The 19,606-nt window shown below is 38.6% G+C and overlaps 1 protein-coding gene across 18 annotated transcripts in view; it reads right to left on the bottom strand.

The window, feature by feature from the left end:
* The window catches only part of COL19A1 (collagen type XIX alpha 1 chain), a 202,734-nt gene that overhangs the window by 141,821 nt on the left and 41,307 nt on the right, over nt 1–19,606 (bottom strand). For 14 of the 18 annotated variants that reach the window (XM_083832480.1, XM_083832466.1, XM_083832467.1 and 11 more), the window contains one exon: nt 13,087–13,140. The exons of the other annotated variants lie outside the window; for them this stretch is intronic. In XM_083832480.1, coding sequence (XP_083688606.1) covers nt 13,087–13,140 — 54 coding nt within the window. The remainder of the gene's footprint in view (nt 1–13,086; nt 13,141–19,606) is intronic. 18 annotated transcript variants of the gene reach the window in all.

The raw sequence follows: 19,606 nt of genomic DNA, 5'->3' as shown, positions 1-19,606 counted from the left end.
CTAAATTATGAAGAAAAATAGAGGGGGAAAAAAAGACAAACTGCTCATAGTCACTGTTATGTTACAGATGCTATTGCCTAAGATTCTGAGAGTTCACATTAATCAAAGATTATTTATAAGAGCATCCTGATACTCTACTATTTCCAATGCTGGTTTGGCCAGAAGAGTTGCTTGCTATGGCAGTGACTAACAAATGTCACAAAGATCATCATTTCTTCCACTCACCGTTATTTGAACAAAAACCTTAAACTGAATTAAACAGACTACAGTTGAGACAATCTCTCTTCAGTTATACAGAGTCTTGTGTGTAGCTTACAATAAAAGCAGTAAGGATTAGCATTGTACACTTTTTATTCTCATCCATTAAGTACTTTCTGACCTTCACTCTTCCCTCATAGCCCTGGCTGTATCTCATCAGTACTGTACACCTTTCTGGGCAGGGAATTTCTTTCACTCCAGGCTTATGCAAGACTCTGTACAAGAAAGTCCCAAGACTTTCTTATGTTAAGGGAAGAGGCAAACACAGTATGTAACTGCCATACCCAGAAGTCTTGCATTCTCCTTCCATCCCTGTTCTATGTGGGAATGTGCATTGTGACAAATGGACAGCTAAATAAACATTTCTTGAAACCCTATTGGCAGGAGCTATAGAGAAAATGTGCATCTTCCACATGTAAAGGTAGCAGGTTCCAACTATTAAATAAAATTAGCATGGATTAATTTCTCCCATTTAGTGTCTGAGGGAATTTTTTTGTTTTTTATTTTTTTTAACAGACTAAAACTGTATTACCATCATTTTTAAGGAGAAACAGGAGAACTACCATTCACAACAAAGAGGGAGAACAGTGAAAGGGGAGTAAACTCTGAACAAAAAGCATCAGCTGACTAGCTTCTCGGTATCTGTGAAAAAAATCCGTCCTGTGTGAGGTGCTTTTAAATACAAATCAAACACCTGTCAACCAGCTGGGCTGTGTGTGTCACTGCTGAGCCATCTGCAGAAACACACCCCACGCCAGTTGCTTTACTTAGCCCGGCCTGGGAACAAGAATCCATTAGACAGAAAGTCAACAGTGGAATTAGCAGCACTTTTTCTTTTAGTGCCCTTCCACTTACTTGTTTGACTTCTTATGTTTCTATTTTTGGGAGCCTCATGCCAGAGCAACAGTGCTGACTGCTGATTAGACAAGACTTGGCCCAGCCTTAGCACGTCACATTGATCTGATCGATTCAGGCTTGAAGCATGCAGTATGAATCTTAGGTGTTGAGAAATACCGACTAGCCATGGCAATTTAAGGAGTACACCCTGTTCTTCTGTACCTGTGAATGATTTTACTGTATGGATAAATAAGTTTGCATATCCAACAGCTTGGTATCTATGAATGAAAATAAAAAGCAACTTACATGGAATTTGGAATATAAAACCTACATTATAACTTTTACATTTTGGGGGGAGAAAGTATGTTTGTTGACATTAAAAATCCAAGTGAGCTGGATTTAAAATAATTATATGACTGATATACCTCATCCACCAAAAAAAGGGCAAAGAGCTAATAGTTAATAGTCACTAGTCCAAACAGTACTCTAAGCTCCATACAATTTGTACTACATATAAATTTTCTATTACATCAGGCTAACAATTTTTTTTTTTAATTTCAGGAGCTACTTTTTCAGGAACTACAGTTGTTGTTAATCAGGCAGAGTATAATGTTATATATAAATTAAATTAGTAACAGTAACATACGTCATTGTTTTTAAGTTATTCTACTACAAATCAATAATTCATTGGGTTTGAAGTGTTATATTTAGTAAAGTTCACTAATTTCTCAAAAGAAAATAAACACAAGTAAGCAGAATGTGTCAGAAAAGTAGTACAGCACTGCAGTACAGCAGAAAGTTCCTTCCGTCCTGATTAGTCTATCTCCGGCAACACACTGCTGCCAACTTTTATGATTTCAAGTCTGGCAATAGCTGGTATTTTTCTTAAAGCCCTACCTTATGAGATGGCAACAACCGAGAATAGTAGTTATAAGATTTCCAGTCTCTACCTGAATGAAAAAAAAAATCATGAAAATGTAACACCATGTGCTACAGAAACCTCACAAAAACAGCTTAAAAATATAATTGAAAAAAACAATTGAAGAAAACTCCTTAAACCTCCCCCCTCCCATTCAAAGTCTGCAAGGTCCTGACTCAGCCTTCTCAAATGCAGTTAAGCACACCAGAGCCATGCAGACTCAAAGCTGGAGTATTCATGAATCTCTGATTAAGGAACAAAGAGCTGCATTTAATGACTGCATTATTTAACGACTGCATTATTTTTTACTTCCATGTTATGTAACAAACTAACAAAAGCCTCTTCTACATGGCAGCATGCCACGGTCCCTTTTGCTCCCAGCAGCCCAGACCCCTATAAAATGGATGGTGACCTTTGGTTTCTTTGGCCACACCTCACATAACAATAGCAGTCACTGCCTGCAGAGCCCATGTGACTGGCCACATTTTTCTGGTTATGAAAATTTCCTTTCAAATACCAGAGCCCCCCCCTTCTGCCCCCACTCTTATCTCACCACAGTGACACTGGTCTATTGCTTTGATGCTGAGCAATACAAGCATTAGCGTCTGGCTTCCCAAATACAGTTTGTACTTTTGTCCTACTGAGACCGATCTGATTCTGACAGAAACTAGGAGAGGGCAGAAGAAAATGTGACGGGTTAGCTAATGGACCGAAACAGGCTTTTTTTCCTCAAAAAACAACAATTCTTTAATGCAGGATGAAGTCTCTGCTCACTAGCAGCACACGCCCAAAAGCAGTCACTAGCACCATTCTCTCCAGAATGGAAACAGCACCAAGCGGCGCCGCCGCACGCGATGGAATCTGGTGCCCCGCAGCTCGCTAGCAAGAATCCGACCGTACTGCTGCCGTGTAACTTTAGGAGCTGAAAAACCAGGGAGCTCAACAGTTCCTGCAGTTGTGAACTGCAAAAATCACCTAATAAGGCAAAAATAAGTCAGCACAGCAGACAGCTCTCTGGAATCAAATTTATGATCAAAGGCTATTCAAAACACATCCTTGTAATGTTAAAGAGAGAGCAGAGCAAGAAATATACATGCTGAAGCAATGAAGCAAGTTTTGGAAAACATAGTGGTCTAAAGTGTTTGCCCAGCAGGATTTTTAGAGAGTGTATTCATGAATCAGAAAGCTATAGAGAACTACTCTTTTCACATACATTTATGTCTTAAAATCAGATGTGCATTAATTATACTCAAAGATATCACTGAAAACACAAAAAGAACACAGGAAACACATACCAGATTTGTTACTGCAATAAACGAGATCCAACCACCTGACGGCCAGCAGTTCTCAAAGTCAAGGCTTTAATATAATGATAATAAAGTTTCCAACGGTAAAGCCACTCTCTCTCTCTCTCTCTCTTTTTAATATTTACTTGTTAGCCCATCAAACCTCGTTTTTAAAAAATTACACCTTGTTTCCTATTGAAATTTTTCAGCCTTATGCTAATAGAGCTCATAATTTTCCTTATACTTTGAAAATGTTTCTGTTGTCAAATATTTCTTTCTATACTACTGATTATACTCTTCAGTCTTTGTTGCAGACTCCAAAGTAAAGGAACGGACGGATTTTTCAGAAGCTGTATAACTTGTACAAATTATCACCATACTTGATCTAAAAATGTTGAAATGTAACTGATTAGCGATGATAGGAGCTCAGAAATTGGATTACACTGAGTAACAGACAAAATGAGGAAGATGGCTTTAAGCAGCACATATCCAGTGCTCCCCATGCATTTTTGGAAGCTTTTTCAGGGATGCTGATGAGCTACGTTGGAAATACCTTGACCCCTGTCAAGGATCTGTACAGCACATGAGAAGTGGAAGACACTGTGTGCAGAGATCTTTCAAGACAGCTGCAAGGAAAAGACCGTGTCACTGGAAGCTCAACACCAATGTCTCTTCAGATTTGCATGCCTGCGTGAATGCAAGATGCTCTAGGAGCATATGCTGGACTGGCATAATAGGCTATGTGTCCATGACTCTTCTACAAACTCAAACAGGCCTTGTAAAGTTCTAGACAGGGTTTCCATGGTCTAGTTGGAGAAATGGGGAAAGCAGTTCAATGATCACAAGGATCTTCATGATGACACAATTTGATCTGGATGTACATTTAACAAGTTTCCAGTGTTCAAGCGGCATTAGGATAATGTAATTAATAATATGCTTTAATTTTTGTTTAGCCCTGAAGTGACCAGGCAATTGGACTTGATGATCTCTGCAGGTCCCTTCCAACTGGCTACTCTATTTTGTTCTAAAAAAGCTATCCCTGAAGATCTGACCCTGGAATAACTCAGTATGGAGATGGGTATTAAAACTACCTCTGAAAGTAATCTGAAGATGCACACTGTACTTGCATGTCTGTTTTTTTCCCCTTAAAACTTTCAAATAATGCATATATTTGGAAAACAAAGCACTGGCCATTTCTAAGCCATGCATTTTATTGAGCTTCTGAATTCTGCAACAGTCACTTATTTAAATAAAATAAAAAAATAAAACAAAAAGAGTATCATGTTTCATAGCCGTTTTCAAATTCACTTTCTCAGGCACCATTAAGGGAAAACAGAACTCTTTCCACCAGGCAATGCAAAGGAGGCAGTTCAGGAAGTGTTAACACATTGTTTTGACACCACAAATGGTATCCATATCACATTTTGGGAACCCTTTTGCTAATCATTTCCTGACTTGTACAAAAGAAAACTCTACTGCAGAAGGATAATCAAATTTAATGAGAACAAAATGGTCAGTGCTTGGTTTCAGACTCAGCTAAGACTCTGAAAGCGTGAAGAAAGCACATTGTTAATGGACTTGAGAAAACTGAAATTACAGATTTCAGATTACAGATTTAACTCATTAAATGAGAAAAACACTACCCACCAACAAACAACATTATATATTCTAGTCCTGTTGTCTTCCAGATCATAAAATATGTGAGTTTGTGTATAATTTGTTGGCCATCACCACAAATAGATGCAAGTGAACAAAAAAGGGAACAATTCTTTTGCAGATACCTACTGTACAGTCACACGTGAACCTAATCTCATCTTCATCACTCTTGGAAGTACAAATAGCACTTGTACAGTTGGTAGAGCTCTTGAAACGTACACTTAGTTTTTTTCTCTGGTCTGACTTTGAATGTAAATCTAAGTTGTGTGATGATAAACATTGTTTTTATTCATATAAGCATTTCTTTCTCTTTTCAGTCTGTCTAAACTGTTTATTTTAGTAGTATACTTTGGGAGTAACCACACAGTGCAGTAGCAAAGGCACAGCATATTGAATATTTCGCTACCTCTACAGGCTTAGTGTGCAAAAAAAAAAAAAAGGTATTTTAATGAGCTTACTCAAAATATTTAATGTTTTAGGATGTCTCTTCATAATCTAGATTGGAAAAAATAATGCAAAAAATACAACAGTAAAGCTAAACGATTTGAAAGTCAGGTATTAAAAGTGAATGGAGTTACAAGTATTTCACAAAATGTACTTTAACAAATATAGGTGCATGATCACCATCACGATGAAATCTATACTATGGACTAAAATAAAGCAATTATTCTAGAAGCTTGGCTACAGGGGAACAGACAAAAATGTATTTTGGTTTGGTAAGTCATCTGGATCTTCTGAATTAAATTTCTGGCAACTTCAGTTGTATTTTACAGAATGTAGTAGAGAAAGAAGAAAAAGTATTTCCATAATAATAATAAAAAAAAAAAACAGACAAATACGGAATGGTCAAGAATAGAGCCAATCATTCACCTTCAGCAGCTTATATCTTTTGAGACATGTTGCCATCAGCTCATCCTCAAAAGCCTAAGAGCTTTTGGGCTAGTAGGACCCATAACATATGTATTCTCCTACATGCCATGGTGGCAAACTCTCTCTCAGAACTAGAAAAACCCTCGTACACGGAGACTGGTCTATTCCTAAAACAATATGCCAACAGAGCTGGCAGGTTCATCTTGACTGCTTCAGGCTGCTTACTGTGCTTAAGTTCTAGGAAGTAGTCTACCATTTCAGAAAGCATCACATTAGAGACCTGCAGCAAGGATAAGTTCTCGCCGCATTTACCAGAGAAGTACATCTTTTTAAAGATTTTCCTGCAGTTAACTGTACTGGGTCTGGCTGGGATGGAGTTAACTTTCCCCACAGCAGCCCATACTGTGCAGTGCTTTGCACTTACACCTAGAAAAGCACTGGTATCACACCGATGTTCTGGCTACTGCTGAGCAGTGCTAGTACAGCATCAAGGCTAGCTCTCCAACTCCCTCCTGTCCAAAGGCTGGGGGTAGGCAAAACGTGGGTAGGGGGCATGACAACAGCTGATCCAAACTGACCAAAGGGATATTCCATACTGTATGGCATCATGGTCAGCAATACAAGCGTGGGGTGAGGGACAACTCTCAATAGGAAAGCATCTCTCTTCCCAAGAAACTGCTGTGGGTACTGAGGCCCTGATTCCCAAGACATGGCTGAACATTGCTTGCTGATGGGCTAAAAAGGGGCAGGGCTAAATAATTTTTTTTTCTTCCTTTTGCTTCCACATGCCCTTTGATTTTATTTTTTTTTCCTTTAATTAGACTGCTCCTTACCTCAAAACATGAGTTCCCCTCCCCCCCATCATATTTTCTCTGTTCTGTAGAGGAGGGAGATCATGAGAGTGGCATGGTGGGACTTAGCTGCCCATCAGTATGAAACCACCATGTTAAGCAAAACACAACACAAGACAAAACACAATCAAACAAACAGGAGTACATTACCTAGTGTCCAGGACATAAATAAAGTTTTAATTTGGAGCTTCACTGTCATGGTACTGTAGACCCAGGAGCAAACACAAGGAAAAGACTTGAGTTGCTTGGATAAGTGAAACAAGAAGCACAGAAAACAGAAAAATCTCAGCTATACAGAGCTGAGCTCTGTATACAGCTACAAATCAAACCCAGTTTGTTCAAATTTACAAGAAGCTCAGGAAAGGAAAGGGACAGAACAAACTCCCTGTAAAGGAGAATGAGAAGGTCTGGTGGCAACCTCAGAAATGGTCTAAGAATGCATTCTTAAGAACGGAATACTTGATCTTCCAGCCATAGCTCACAGTGTACAACCCCTTAAGTTGTCAGACTATCTAGAAGTATACCGCAAAAGAAGGGTGAACACAGGATACGCTTACTGCAAAGTCTGATGGTTTGCTGGACTGGAATAGCAGAGAGACTAACCCTGTTCTCTTCCAACACAGAAAGTACAGCAGTGAAGTTGATCATCCTTACCTCTGTCCATCCCCCAGTACATGCTATGGAAAGGCCCTGGACAAATGCAATCTGTAAGTAATCAATAAGACCATCACGGCAGTAAAGGAGAAGCCTGTGGGTTTCACCAACAGGAGAGTCCTCTCACCATTTCAGTATGACAGGAACACTAGGAAAACAGTGTTGTGTTTTTGTTTGTTTGTGTGTTTTTTAATAGGATACTTCCCAGAAAATGTAACAACCTTGCTCAGATTTCATCAGTGGTAACGCGACACACACAAACAGTATCTAATGACTACTTTGAACAGCAGAGCAAGCAGTTCTTGTCGTAATGAGATTACTCCAACTGCTAGACCAGGTTTGTTAACCTTGTGAAACCTGACGTGAAGCAGATAGGCAATTGTCATCCTACACCTTAGAGCACTCCAGTCTCCTCAAACCTCTGCTTCAGGAGCAGATTTAATTTCAGCATGTTTATTCTCAGGCCATACAGCCAGCACTCTGGCTGCAATCCAGTTGTACTAAATAGCTTAAGAAATGTATCCAAAGAAAATTTCACTTGCTAATCGCCAAAGAATAAAGTACGCTAACACACTGCTTCTTTGACAAGTGTTTGTTCTATCCTCATAGCCTTTGCTGAAGACCTTCAAACCAGCCAAGGCATAAGGACTCAGACACATAGTGATTCTGATTTACCACAACATTTCAGCTCTTGTATCATGACTAGATACATATGCTGACAAATTTTGCCCAGAAGGCTGAGTCACAAATCAGTCCTGATTGCAGGAAGGGGATTATGGCAATGTTTTCCATATCTTCCAGTAGCCTACAATTGAAGTCAGTTTCCTTCCAAGAGAGGACTATTGCTGTCTTATTTTTTAGGATTATAAACCACCACCACCACAGAAGTCTCTCCTCTGATACTTTTAAGAATTCCTTCTGTTGTCCTAGGTAAGACCTACTATTTTAAAAATATCTCTTAGGAAAGTTCCCTGAAAAAGGTCAGGGAAGAAGAAACTAGGTAGTTAGACACAAATATTTGTGACGGTGTCTGTGATCTACTGCCTTCTGACTTTGAGGGCCTGCGGTAGGGCTCCACAGGGACTGCATTTGATTTTTCACTCTCTAGGCTGGTCACTAGTACTGTCAGACTGACTGCTTTTGCCCTGAAGGCAGATGACTTGACAAGCAGGTTGTGGAGTGGGGTGTTGTCAGTCAGCGGAAACCTTGCTTTTCATGTTGGCAGCTTACAAGAATTACAGTAGAAAAAAACAGAACCGCAGAACTGCCTGAACAGACATCTGTTTTCTTTAGGAAACAGGTGTGTTAAGGTTATTCTTATGTCACTCTGGAGTCATCAAGACTTAAACTTTGTTCTCTGGATTAGCACACAGAAGGTCCAACCTCTCAGATGGCAGAACCTCTCACCAGTCTACACCATTTAGATCTGCAAGTATTATCCAGTACAACTGTTGCAAAACCACTGCAGCATTCAGTGAATGAGAAATTGTTCTGGCTGCATCAAGGGCCACCTGCAAATTATTGTCAGCTATAACGTGTCCTGCAAATGACAGAAGGCCAAACATCACATTTGAAGAGAGACTGAAGATGTATGAGGAACACAATCTATTTTCACACTTCAGATCCCTGAAACTCAAGGCCATATACAAAGGAAGCTTTACAGACTTGCCTACAAAATCTGAAAACTTCTCATTGTCTATGTAAATTTTGAAAATGAAGTACACAATCATGGGGCATTTTCTGGGGAGGTAAAATTCTCTCAAGTAATAAAGTTGATTGGATAGGATTATTCTAGCTTTAGACTTTCACTACAATGATGGGTGGATTTGAGCTAATCAATTCTAGAGAAACAGTCCCTCTAATAGTCCAGTTTATCTCATTCCAAGGTAAAGTTCCAAAATAGGTCACATGAAAGCAACATGGCATTATCCTAATGATTCTATGATTTTATGATTAAGATCTGCCACATATTTATTCTCTGAACTTTTCCTCACATAAAGAAGTAAGAACAATGAAGTATTGTAGTGGATAGTTTCTGGGTGCATCAGCACTTTTTCTCTCTGAAGTATCAACCTGCATTTACATACAAAATAGCTGTATCATTTCTTTTTTTCTTTTTCCTGAATAGTTAGTGACAGGATCATATCTGCACAAACTGCAGAAAAACATAAATTAGACGTCCCAGTCAAACAAAACCACATCTCTGTTAACAGAAAATGTGTATTGAGGGGTGTAAGAAAAGGATAAGCAGTGCTAATTCCTGAGAATGTTCCCTCAGCATTCCACGATCTGCGCCTCCCCTTCCGGAAATATAGGAGATGCCTTTGTACTTAGCAGTTATCAGAGGATTTTTCTTCCTTTACTTTGTTCAGTTGTCTTTGAATCCATGTACATTTCCAGCATCCAGAACACCCCAGAAGAGCTCAAAAATAGCAGACACACAAATTCACACAGCTCTTGATGCATCAGCTCAGAGACAGAGCATGTTAATACCTTTCATAATATAAGGAAAATAAAGTGATTCAACCTCCATAAAGACGCTAATAATTCCATCCAGCCCTATATTACTCTACATAGACATGACAACTCAGGCTAGCATAAACCAGGTGGCTGTATCTCAGTTTCATCTAGCTATGTATGTACAAAATAAACATATATATATATATATTAAACAGCTTTTGGTCTTGCCAGTTTCAGATTCCACAGTAGTTCATTTTTAATTTGCAACAGTGATATGACTTTTATGTAGTCTGAACTAAAAGAGCTATACTGTTCAGGAAAAGTATACTGTTCAGGATAAGTACAGTGTCTCAAGATTAAATACGATCTGACTGCTGAGCCTTATATAAACTAACAGGAGCTTTGGGATTTCGCCTCACAGTGAATCGGCAAGGCACTAAAAAAATAAAAAGAAAAGAAAAAGAAAAAAAAAAAGGAACCCAAACAGTATTAACCATGGAAACTGCATGGAAACTGCAATAACAACTTTTACTGGAAAAGCAATGTCACTTGGTAATTTTCAAGAAAGACAACAATTTATTCTCACTAGCTCACAAAGGGGAGCACAGTAAAGTAAAAACCGTCTAACTGGATCAAATCAAAGGTTGGAAATTAGGAGAAATTTCTTCTCAGAAAGTAGTCAGGCATTGGAATGGGTTGCCCTGGGAGGTGGTGGAGTCACCGTCCCTGGGGGTGTTCAAGGAAAGGTTGGACGTGGTGTTTAGGGACATGGTTTAGTGGGTGACACGGGTGGTGGGGGGATAGTTGGACCAGGTGACCTTGGAGGTCTATTCCAACCTTAATGATTCTATGGTTCTGTGAGGCTTTCTCTGGTCAAGTGTGTCTCCAAAATTTTGGCAACAACAGATGCTTATGGAAAGTATAACAACAGGGCAACCATAGAGACTTCCCAGTGCGTTTCCCAGACTTCAGCATCTTAGAGTTCAAGAACTTTCAGGGAAGCAGTGTTGTCTATCTTTGACACCCTCCATGGATTTTTATTTCACCAACTTTCTAATCAGTTTTTTCAAATGATTTAAATCCTGTGGCAGAGTTCCAACTTTGATTTTGTTATAAGCAGAAGGATATAATACCTATCCTTTCTATCCTTTCAGAACTTGCTATCAGATAACTTGATATTCTAGTTCTCTCAATGGAAGAGTGTGAAATAAATAAATACAATCCCTATTAATATTTTCTGTTCCACACATACTTTTATAGAACATACTTTTATAGAATGCAACACATTTCCCCTCCGCTGTGACTTTTTCAAACTGAAGTCCACATTGCCACGTCTTAATTGGAAGATGCCCAATGCTCCTGATTACTCTTGACACCTACTCTGAACCTTTCCAATGCTATTATATCCACTTTGAGATGTAGGAACCAGAACTGTATACAGCATTCAAGATATATCACAAGACAGTTTTATTAACAGTACTGAATTTAAAATGCCTTTTCTTTGTTCTCCATTCTCTTCCCTAATCTTTACTAAATTCAATTTATTTATTTGGCTAGTACTTAACAGTGAGTGTATGTTTTCATTGACCTCTAATCTCAAGATCACTTTCATGAACAGTAATAGCTAATCCAGAGTCCAATATGAAATACGTAAGTTTTGGCTTGTTTTTCCTTCCATCGCTTTATGGTTATTTTCACTGAGTTTTACATGCCACTTTATGATTCACTTCCTCAACACTATAAGGTCCTTTGAACATCTTTGCAGCCTGCTCTCCACTTTTTTATCATACATAACTTAGCATAAGCAGCAAATGCCATTATTTTAACTCCTCTCTTTTGTAATATCATGTATCTAGCTCCTATTTTTAACAAAAACATAGTTTGAGAAAGAAATAGTAAGTAAAAATGAAAGACAATTTCATAATTCTATATCCTGGTAATTACAGATTTTAAATCTCACAGTTGAAGTGAAATTCTTGCTTGTTTCAGTGCTTAGAAATGTTGATAATTACTAAATAAACAAAACTGTGCCATTACTAAAATGCTGCATACTTGTGAAAGGGGTTTGTCAACGATCAAGTGCAATACTGAAATTTTGAGCTTACCACAGCAACAGCTGCCTTAAGAAGGAATACTTGCTTATGGTGCTGAAAGGACAGAAACTTGAAGTGCAAGATAAAAAAGAACCTAAATTGACAGTATTGAGGGATGAAGACTTAAATCAGGATGTTACAGATACCACTGAAAAAAAAATAATAAAAAAATCTGTGCAATGGACTAATGCATGTATCTGGAAATCTTCATCCATTTATGTATTAAGTGGTTTTCAGCTAATAGGTGGAACAACAACAAAAAAAATCACAAGAGGTGAAATGATTATAATCTCCAGCAACATAGTGTTTCCTCAGTGTTATGAGGGCTGTCCTCTATACTGAAGATATCAGGATTTTGGACTAGTGCACTTCCTCTAATACAGGTAACTAGCTCTGAACTCAACAAATCTGTACGACTGCCTTAAATTGGACAAAGTGAATGGGTAACATCCTGAAATGAAGTGAAACTTACCTTCTTGAATACACAGGGAGGTTGATAAGCTTTCTTAGCTATGGTTATTTGCTTAGAAATCAGTGGTGTTTACCTCAAAGCTCTATCAAGCAGCCTGTTGAGAGCATAAGAACTCTTTTCTGGGCCTATAGACCACAGTCTGCGCAGTTCAAGTTATCAGGGTATTGAAGAATAGAGCAACCAGTCTTCTTTACTCCTGCTTCCTTTGCAAGGCTGAGGTGTTAAGAAAAGGGCAGGGAGGGCTTACCTGAGAAGAGCTGCAGCAAGTGTTGGAGACCAGGCTGGATCAGATGTCCACCATGCCATCTGGGCATGAGGACAACATTCCTATGGCAGGGCAGCTATGTTAGCTGCTGGTGTCACCACCTGCTATGGGCTGGTGTAGAGTTGTCCTCGCACAGAGCCAGCCAAGCTGACCTGCCTTCTCCTCCACCTCTCTGCGTGACAGGCCTGATAGACTATCTCCTTCCTGCTCTACTAGTTGGGTGGGCTTCCCTTGCTTCTGTATATCCTCCCATCCCTCTAGCCTCCATCCCAGAAAAAAAACAAAAGCACACGTGCAGAGAATACTATTGGTTGGAGTGTGCTACAAAAAGCTGGCAGTGTACATAGCAGAAGCTAGTCTTCTAACAGCAGACACGTTCTATCCTCACATTTATGTATGTAATTATAGATAAGCTGCTGTCAGAGTGAGCATTTCCCTGTTACATACTTCTATACAAGAACATACCTTTTCGCCAGGAAGACCAGCAACACCATCCTGTCCTTTTGCACCCATCTCACCCTACAAAACAAATTATTCAGTTAGAAGTTCTGAAGACATCTAAGATTGTTAACTACTACTCAGGTCATAACTGATTCAACAGAAAAGTGTTTCCAACCCATGCAGACCTGGTTTTGTCTGCTTAGCAATGTAACAACTATGGAGGAGGGTGCCATACATGTAAGACTAAAATCTGAAAAAAATAAGTACTTTTTAAGCACTTACAAGATCATTTAAGACCCTGATCTGACAAACACTTGCAAATGTATGTTTCTATAAAAAACAGGTCTGCTGATTTCAAGGGAATCCATTGTGACATTAGAGTTAGGCCAAGCAGGTCCAAATTCAATGCGTCAAGTTCATTCAACTCTGAGGAAGTGCATGTAATAATGACTTTCTTGGTCTGAAAGTCACATGCACACAATATTTTTAAAAGACACTGTTTAAAGTCAGTCCCGCTTTCCCTCCCTGTCACTCCCTTAAAGCAACCAAAACCCTAACTGTAAGCAATCGGAAAGAAAATCTTAGTTTTAAGAGACAAATCACTGACTGATCAGGAGAGGTGTGGAAGCTCCCAGCAGCTGCAAATTGGATGCTGAGTCTTAAAAATGATTGAAATAAATACATAGCACACAAACTTTGCTCAGTAATGTTACGTATGTATTACAAAGTTTAAAAGTCAAAGCCAGGTAGACACTAGAGGATAAGGAGAGCAGTAAACCGTATTACAGTCTTTTATTCTAAAAAAAAATGTAAGTTTTGTCTACTTGTACCAAAGGGTGAAACTTCCCTAGGGAACAAAAAATTCTACAGCCTTTTTTGCAGTAATTCACTACCTTATGAAGAGAATGTCACTGATTTGAAACTAATTAACCATCAAGTTGTTCTTTGAATGAAAGGAGTGCATGAAGAAGCACAAGAGCCACATTTACACAAATAATTGCTTCCTAAAATAGGATATAGACTTAAGTTTGGTGCCCAAATCCAAAACTGCAAACCTAAAAGCCCCTGCTGAGGAAGTGCCCACAACCTCTAAACTCACAAAGTGTCGAATTTTTTAAGAAGCAGGGCCCTGGGAACTTTTGATATTCAAAATATGCAGAAACTTCTTAGTATTAGGCAAAGTTCATTGACTTTGTCAATAAACCCACTCTGTAGTAACAAACGCCAATTTCTCACGATCTTCTCAAACAGGATACATGTACAGTGCTGCAGTGACTTCTTTTTCATCTGCAACATATCAGACAGGAGATTTTTAATTCAACAGTCTAACAGAAAGGCTTTGTGTGGGTCACAGAAGACATGTCCTGTGCCATCCCCAGCTTATGGGTATTCCCAGCCTGTGCAGCACACTGGTTGTTAGGGGATGTACAATTGTTCCAAAGTTTACAGGAGGAACGTTAAGAAATGCACAAGTGATCTGCATCCCAGCAGCCTGGTCTGTTTTTGGAGAGCTAGGAGACCAGGCTCCTATCCAGATGACTGTTCCTGCATTTTACATGAGACAGTCACTGTGTAAAGTGCCCAACAATTTCTTATGTTACATCCTAAGTCTCTATCAGGTTTAAAGTGACTTTAAGTAATGTAGTTACAGTACAATGACATCAGCTATGCATCTTAGAAACCAGCACCACTAGACAACCACTGCTGTAAAGCTTAAACACCACCACCACATACAGACACACACACAAAAAAAAAAAACAACTGAAAGAGCTTCACAGACAGAGTACTCTAAGTACATTCATCTTTTCAGTGTAAATGCAGTACTTCTCTTCCTAATGATGTCATTAACCTTTCTGAAGTTAAGAAAGGAACATCAAGATTGGCAAGAAGACCCTAAAGTACACAGCAAGAATATTTGCTATATCCCAGACCAGCCATTTATTAAACATTTAATCCACGGTAAAGGAAGGATTTAGAATGTGTGTTTTCTTCACCGTTCCCTTCAGGCTGCACTCAGCAGCTCCTGACTCAGCACAGCGTACTCTGAAGTGCTTAACTCTCCTTATGCTCTACCCAGGGAGCCCATGGATCAAATCCAGGGCTCTGCACTGCAGTCTAAGGAAGGTGCTGAGAATTCAATATTTTTGCTTTTAGCCTCAAGGGAAGTAAATAAATAAATAAATTCAAGTGCTACAGGTCAGATTTCTTTGTTACCTTCTTCTGAAGGCAGAATGATGTATCCTCTGAAACAAGCTGTTGTATCCTAATGCTATTCATGTTGCTTTTCACCTACCCATAAAACTTACCTATCTTCCTTGCCCTCCATTGTAAGCTCCTGAAATCTATTCACAGAAGCCATCATAAAGCAAGTGCATCTGTGCAACCTGGCTCAAAACTCCTTCTTTTATAACATGAGCTGAGCAAATAAACCAAAACAAGATGCACTCAGGTGCAGAGCACCAACCCATCTGATCTTACACCACTGATCAGAAGCAGCAATGTTCTGGAGGAGCATATCAGCCATTTTTTATGTCCTATTTTTTGCAATATTGGAAGGATCCTTAATACAGGTATGCTAAGTTACTTCTGCCTCAAAAGCAGCACAAGATCTTGCGTGTGCAGATAGCATGACCCCACTACTAATATGAGAGAGCAAGAAGCTGAACTGGCCCCTAGTTAGCTTGGCTTATCATCCACGGAATGACAGCTTTATCTGTGCACACTCTGTTCCCTTATGCCACTTGCAAGTATTTTAATAGACCACAACTGCTTTGTTACATCCAGTAGTGTATTTTTATATACCGTATAGGCTAAAATTACACGGCCTGGTACACGTCCGGAAGCCTTTAACTATATGACTTACTAACTAGTTAACCACACTGTGTTTACATTTCTGTTTCATTAAGTGCAGATGGACCCCCTGCCTTGTAGACAATCATTTACCATTGCAAATTAGACCATTAAGTTATGACTCTATCTTGTAACTGTGATTTCAATAACCACAGTCTGAAAGGCTCTAGTTTCTCAAACTTTTGTTCAGTAAGCTTAAAGATCAGATATTACATGTTGTATGACCTACAAAAGAGTTCACACAGGCAGCAGGACAGAAGAAAGAAAAAAAAATAAGGCAAATGCATTTTTAAGTCTTTTTGGCCTATCTTTTGCATAGTGGTATTTTCCTTTGCATCTGCAGGTCTCAAAGTGCTTTACAAAAGCGAACATGCATCATTTTCACTTTCTCACATAGCAGATACCAAAGGTATAAAATGAGAATTTAAAACAGGGTTCCGCACCAACAGGCCTACATCCATCCCTACATAAATCTCTTTTTATACCTCAACAAGAGCATACCAACTCCCAACACACACTGCAACTGAGCCTTCTAAGTTTATGTAAATAAATTATTAAGAAGGCAAATAAAAAATTGCATTTGCTTACAACTACTAAAACCTACAGAAATATATGCTGGCAGCGGTGAAAGCTGACAGTAGGATGAAGGCATGATCGGTTATGAGGTACACTCAGTATAATAACATTCAGCGTTAGTACATTGAGCTTTAAGTCTACTGTTAAGATTTTCTGCTAAGGGTAGCAGTGAAAATACTTTTCAACATAGCAAAATATATTTATTAGATAAAGTATTTAAGCCATAACATATTTTCCAGAATGTAACATCTTGCAAACAACAGGATGGCTACTATATTCTTGACAGGGTTTATTTTGGTGAGCTCATAAGCAGACAGTGTGGAAATTCAGCAGCCTCAGGCTGACAAACACCAAAATGTTTCTGTCAACTTTCCATAAAGCCAAGCCAAGCCCAATTCTTAAAAAGAGATTGTAGACAGCAAACATGCTTTTTTCCAGTGATGCCAATCAGCCATCTATTTGAAGTGGAACCAATTTTGCACATCTGAGACCACCTGCAGTATTACACTTGTGATTATTTTGTTACATTGATGATTCAGAGTTTCAAAAGCACTTGACCTTTATATTTTTGTGCCATTCAGCCATTATTTAATGCTTTTGTTGTGGAACTGTAAGCTCTATGCTAGTAGCAAACACAAAATACAGTATCTATATCAGACATTATTACTGATGAGTTATGTATAGCAATAATAGCCTAAGACTAAATGTGGTAATAATGAGAAAGATAGTTATTTAAATTAACAGATCACAGTCCTTCTCAAATAAAACCAAAAAACTTAATTTTAAAACAATATTTTTTTTAAACACATACACTTGCCATTTAAGAGACAAAATAATTTAATATATGTTTACATCGTGATATGAAGTGGGATTAATGTAACACATTAATATTTAATCTAGAAAAAAAATTCTACAAATAATTTTGAGAGGAGTAAAATATTCTCAGCAAGTTTTGGTACTAACCAGGTCATGATTTTAACGTAAGATAAAAGCAAATGCATTTAATAAATAGAAAGAGTGACATGAATATGGCATAGAGCACACACTGCTAGAGTACTACATTACAATACTGCTCTTGTCTACAATGAGGACATATTCATTCAGATAAAATAAAGAACCTAAGTCAGTTCTCAAAATGCTCCTTAAACAAATCTATTTAGATTTTTTAAGGGTTGCTTAGCTAAACTGGCTTTCCCAGTTTTCATTTCTGCATAGGTATGTGCGCCAGCAGCATCAGAAATGTCCAGGTAAGAAAATATGTATTATTATCGAGAAAGAAATGCCAGCACTCTGAAGAGAGTTGTTCCCAGTAGACTGCACTGTAGACAGTGACTTCCAAGAGTGGTTAAGTGGAAGGCAAAGTAGGGAACATAAAGAATGCATCCTTTATACAACATATGCCATCTGTTTAATTAACATCAGAGGTAGTCCCTGTAAGAAATTACGTAACTAAGAAGTATTAAAACTTAGATGCACAGACAGATATATATTCTCATGATTATAAAATGGTCATAGAAGTATTTAGACCTGGAAAAAGACAACTCATTAGGAACTCTAGTTGATGAATACAATCAGTTCAGATTCAGAGAATTTGCCAATGGTGAGAGAGAAAACTCATCCCAAAAAGTATGTGGCCCTGCTTCAACAGTGGCATTGGACCAGATGACCTCCAAAGGTCTCTTCTGACCTCAGACACTCTGTGAATGAGCCTGGGAACTTCTCTGTGTGGCATTACTCCAGTGTTTTCCTGCCACTGGGGTAGAAGCAGCGAGTATATAGCCCCGGCCATATCACTCATGTTATTCCTAGTAGGAGCCTCCTGGCTGTGTGCTGACTTGGCAGTGAGGGGCTCGGCATTGTCACTGTTTGAGTGGTTAACCCCGGTACTGGGGGGCCCAGTTGCTGCTGCTGCCCTGCTTCAGCTTCAGCTCTGGGCATGACCCTGGTGGAGAGGGGTGACAGCCCCCAACCCTCTGAGCACCTCCGAGTGCTGAGGATTCATTGCCACCCTCTCTGTTCTACTTGGGGAAGACTTTTGCTGCCATTCTGAGAACTCATGTGAATACTGGAATGGTGAATACGGTAAGATGTGAATATTTGAGAGTTTTGTTTTTGTTGTTTTTAAGAACTGCATTACTAATGATGCTTTTCCACATCAATTAGATAATTTGGAGCATTAGCCAGTTAAAATATTAAGTAGGACTAGCAATAAGTTCTTTTCTGTTTATGCATGGAATGTTTTCTTTTGCCCCATTATACGATTTGAGTCTACCAAGTACTCTGACAACTCCTGACTTATGAAAATCCCTTCGTTACCACTGACAGCCAGCCATATTTTGCCCAAGAAATTTTCCTTTTTCATGCATTCCAGTCTCTAGGTCCCTATCTGAGTCTATCAATAAGCCTTGCAATGAAAATCAGACCAGAAAGGAACTATTCTCAAGGCTGTGTAATTCAATAGATATGCCTTAGATGGAATCAGATAAACCTGGGTTATAAGAGGAATGACAGAGAAGGAAGAAAGGAAGACTAATAAGGAAAACAGGCAAAAAAAGCAGTCAGACACCTCATTTGTTCTCCATAAGTTCTTTTTTCTAATCACTCTATCATAAATATTTTCTCAGTGCAACAATATTGCATCAATCTATTTCTACCAAGCCTAAAATAGCATTTTAAACATCTTTTTCTTTAATTAAAATATAAATTAATGAACCACACTTGAATAGCAATAAACTTCTTCATGGTGTGCATCAATAGGCACTTTAACATTTGAAAGCACTGTGCCTCTGTTTTTTTGCTCCCTACTGTGCTTGCAGCATTAACCAATGACCTATTAACACAGCTTGTGGGTTATTATAATAAATTTAAATTTTTAATTCTCTTTGGATTTCTATTTAAAATCTTTTGTGGCTACAAAGCTCACTTAACATACAATTAATTTTGTAGCCTCCTCAGTAGAGAAAAATTGTTTGTATATTCAGTATATATATAATTATTTCAATTACTGCCATCCATATTTTGCCTTTCTGAAGATTTTCCACATGTTGAGGGCCAAATGGGACCTTGACATCATGATCAAAAGAGTTTTACCAGCAATAAATACGTTTTTAAGAACCTG

The sequence above is a fragment of the Anser anser genome (genome assembly GCF_964211835.1).
Source record: "Anser anser genome assembly, chromosome: 3".
Classification (NCBI taxonomy): Eukaryota; Metazoa; Chordata; class Aves; order Anseriformes; family Anatidae; genus Anser; species Anser anser.
The sequence above is the reverse complement of the archived record's forward strand: the minus strand, read 5'-3'. Positions and strand labels throughout refer to the sequence as shown.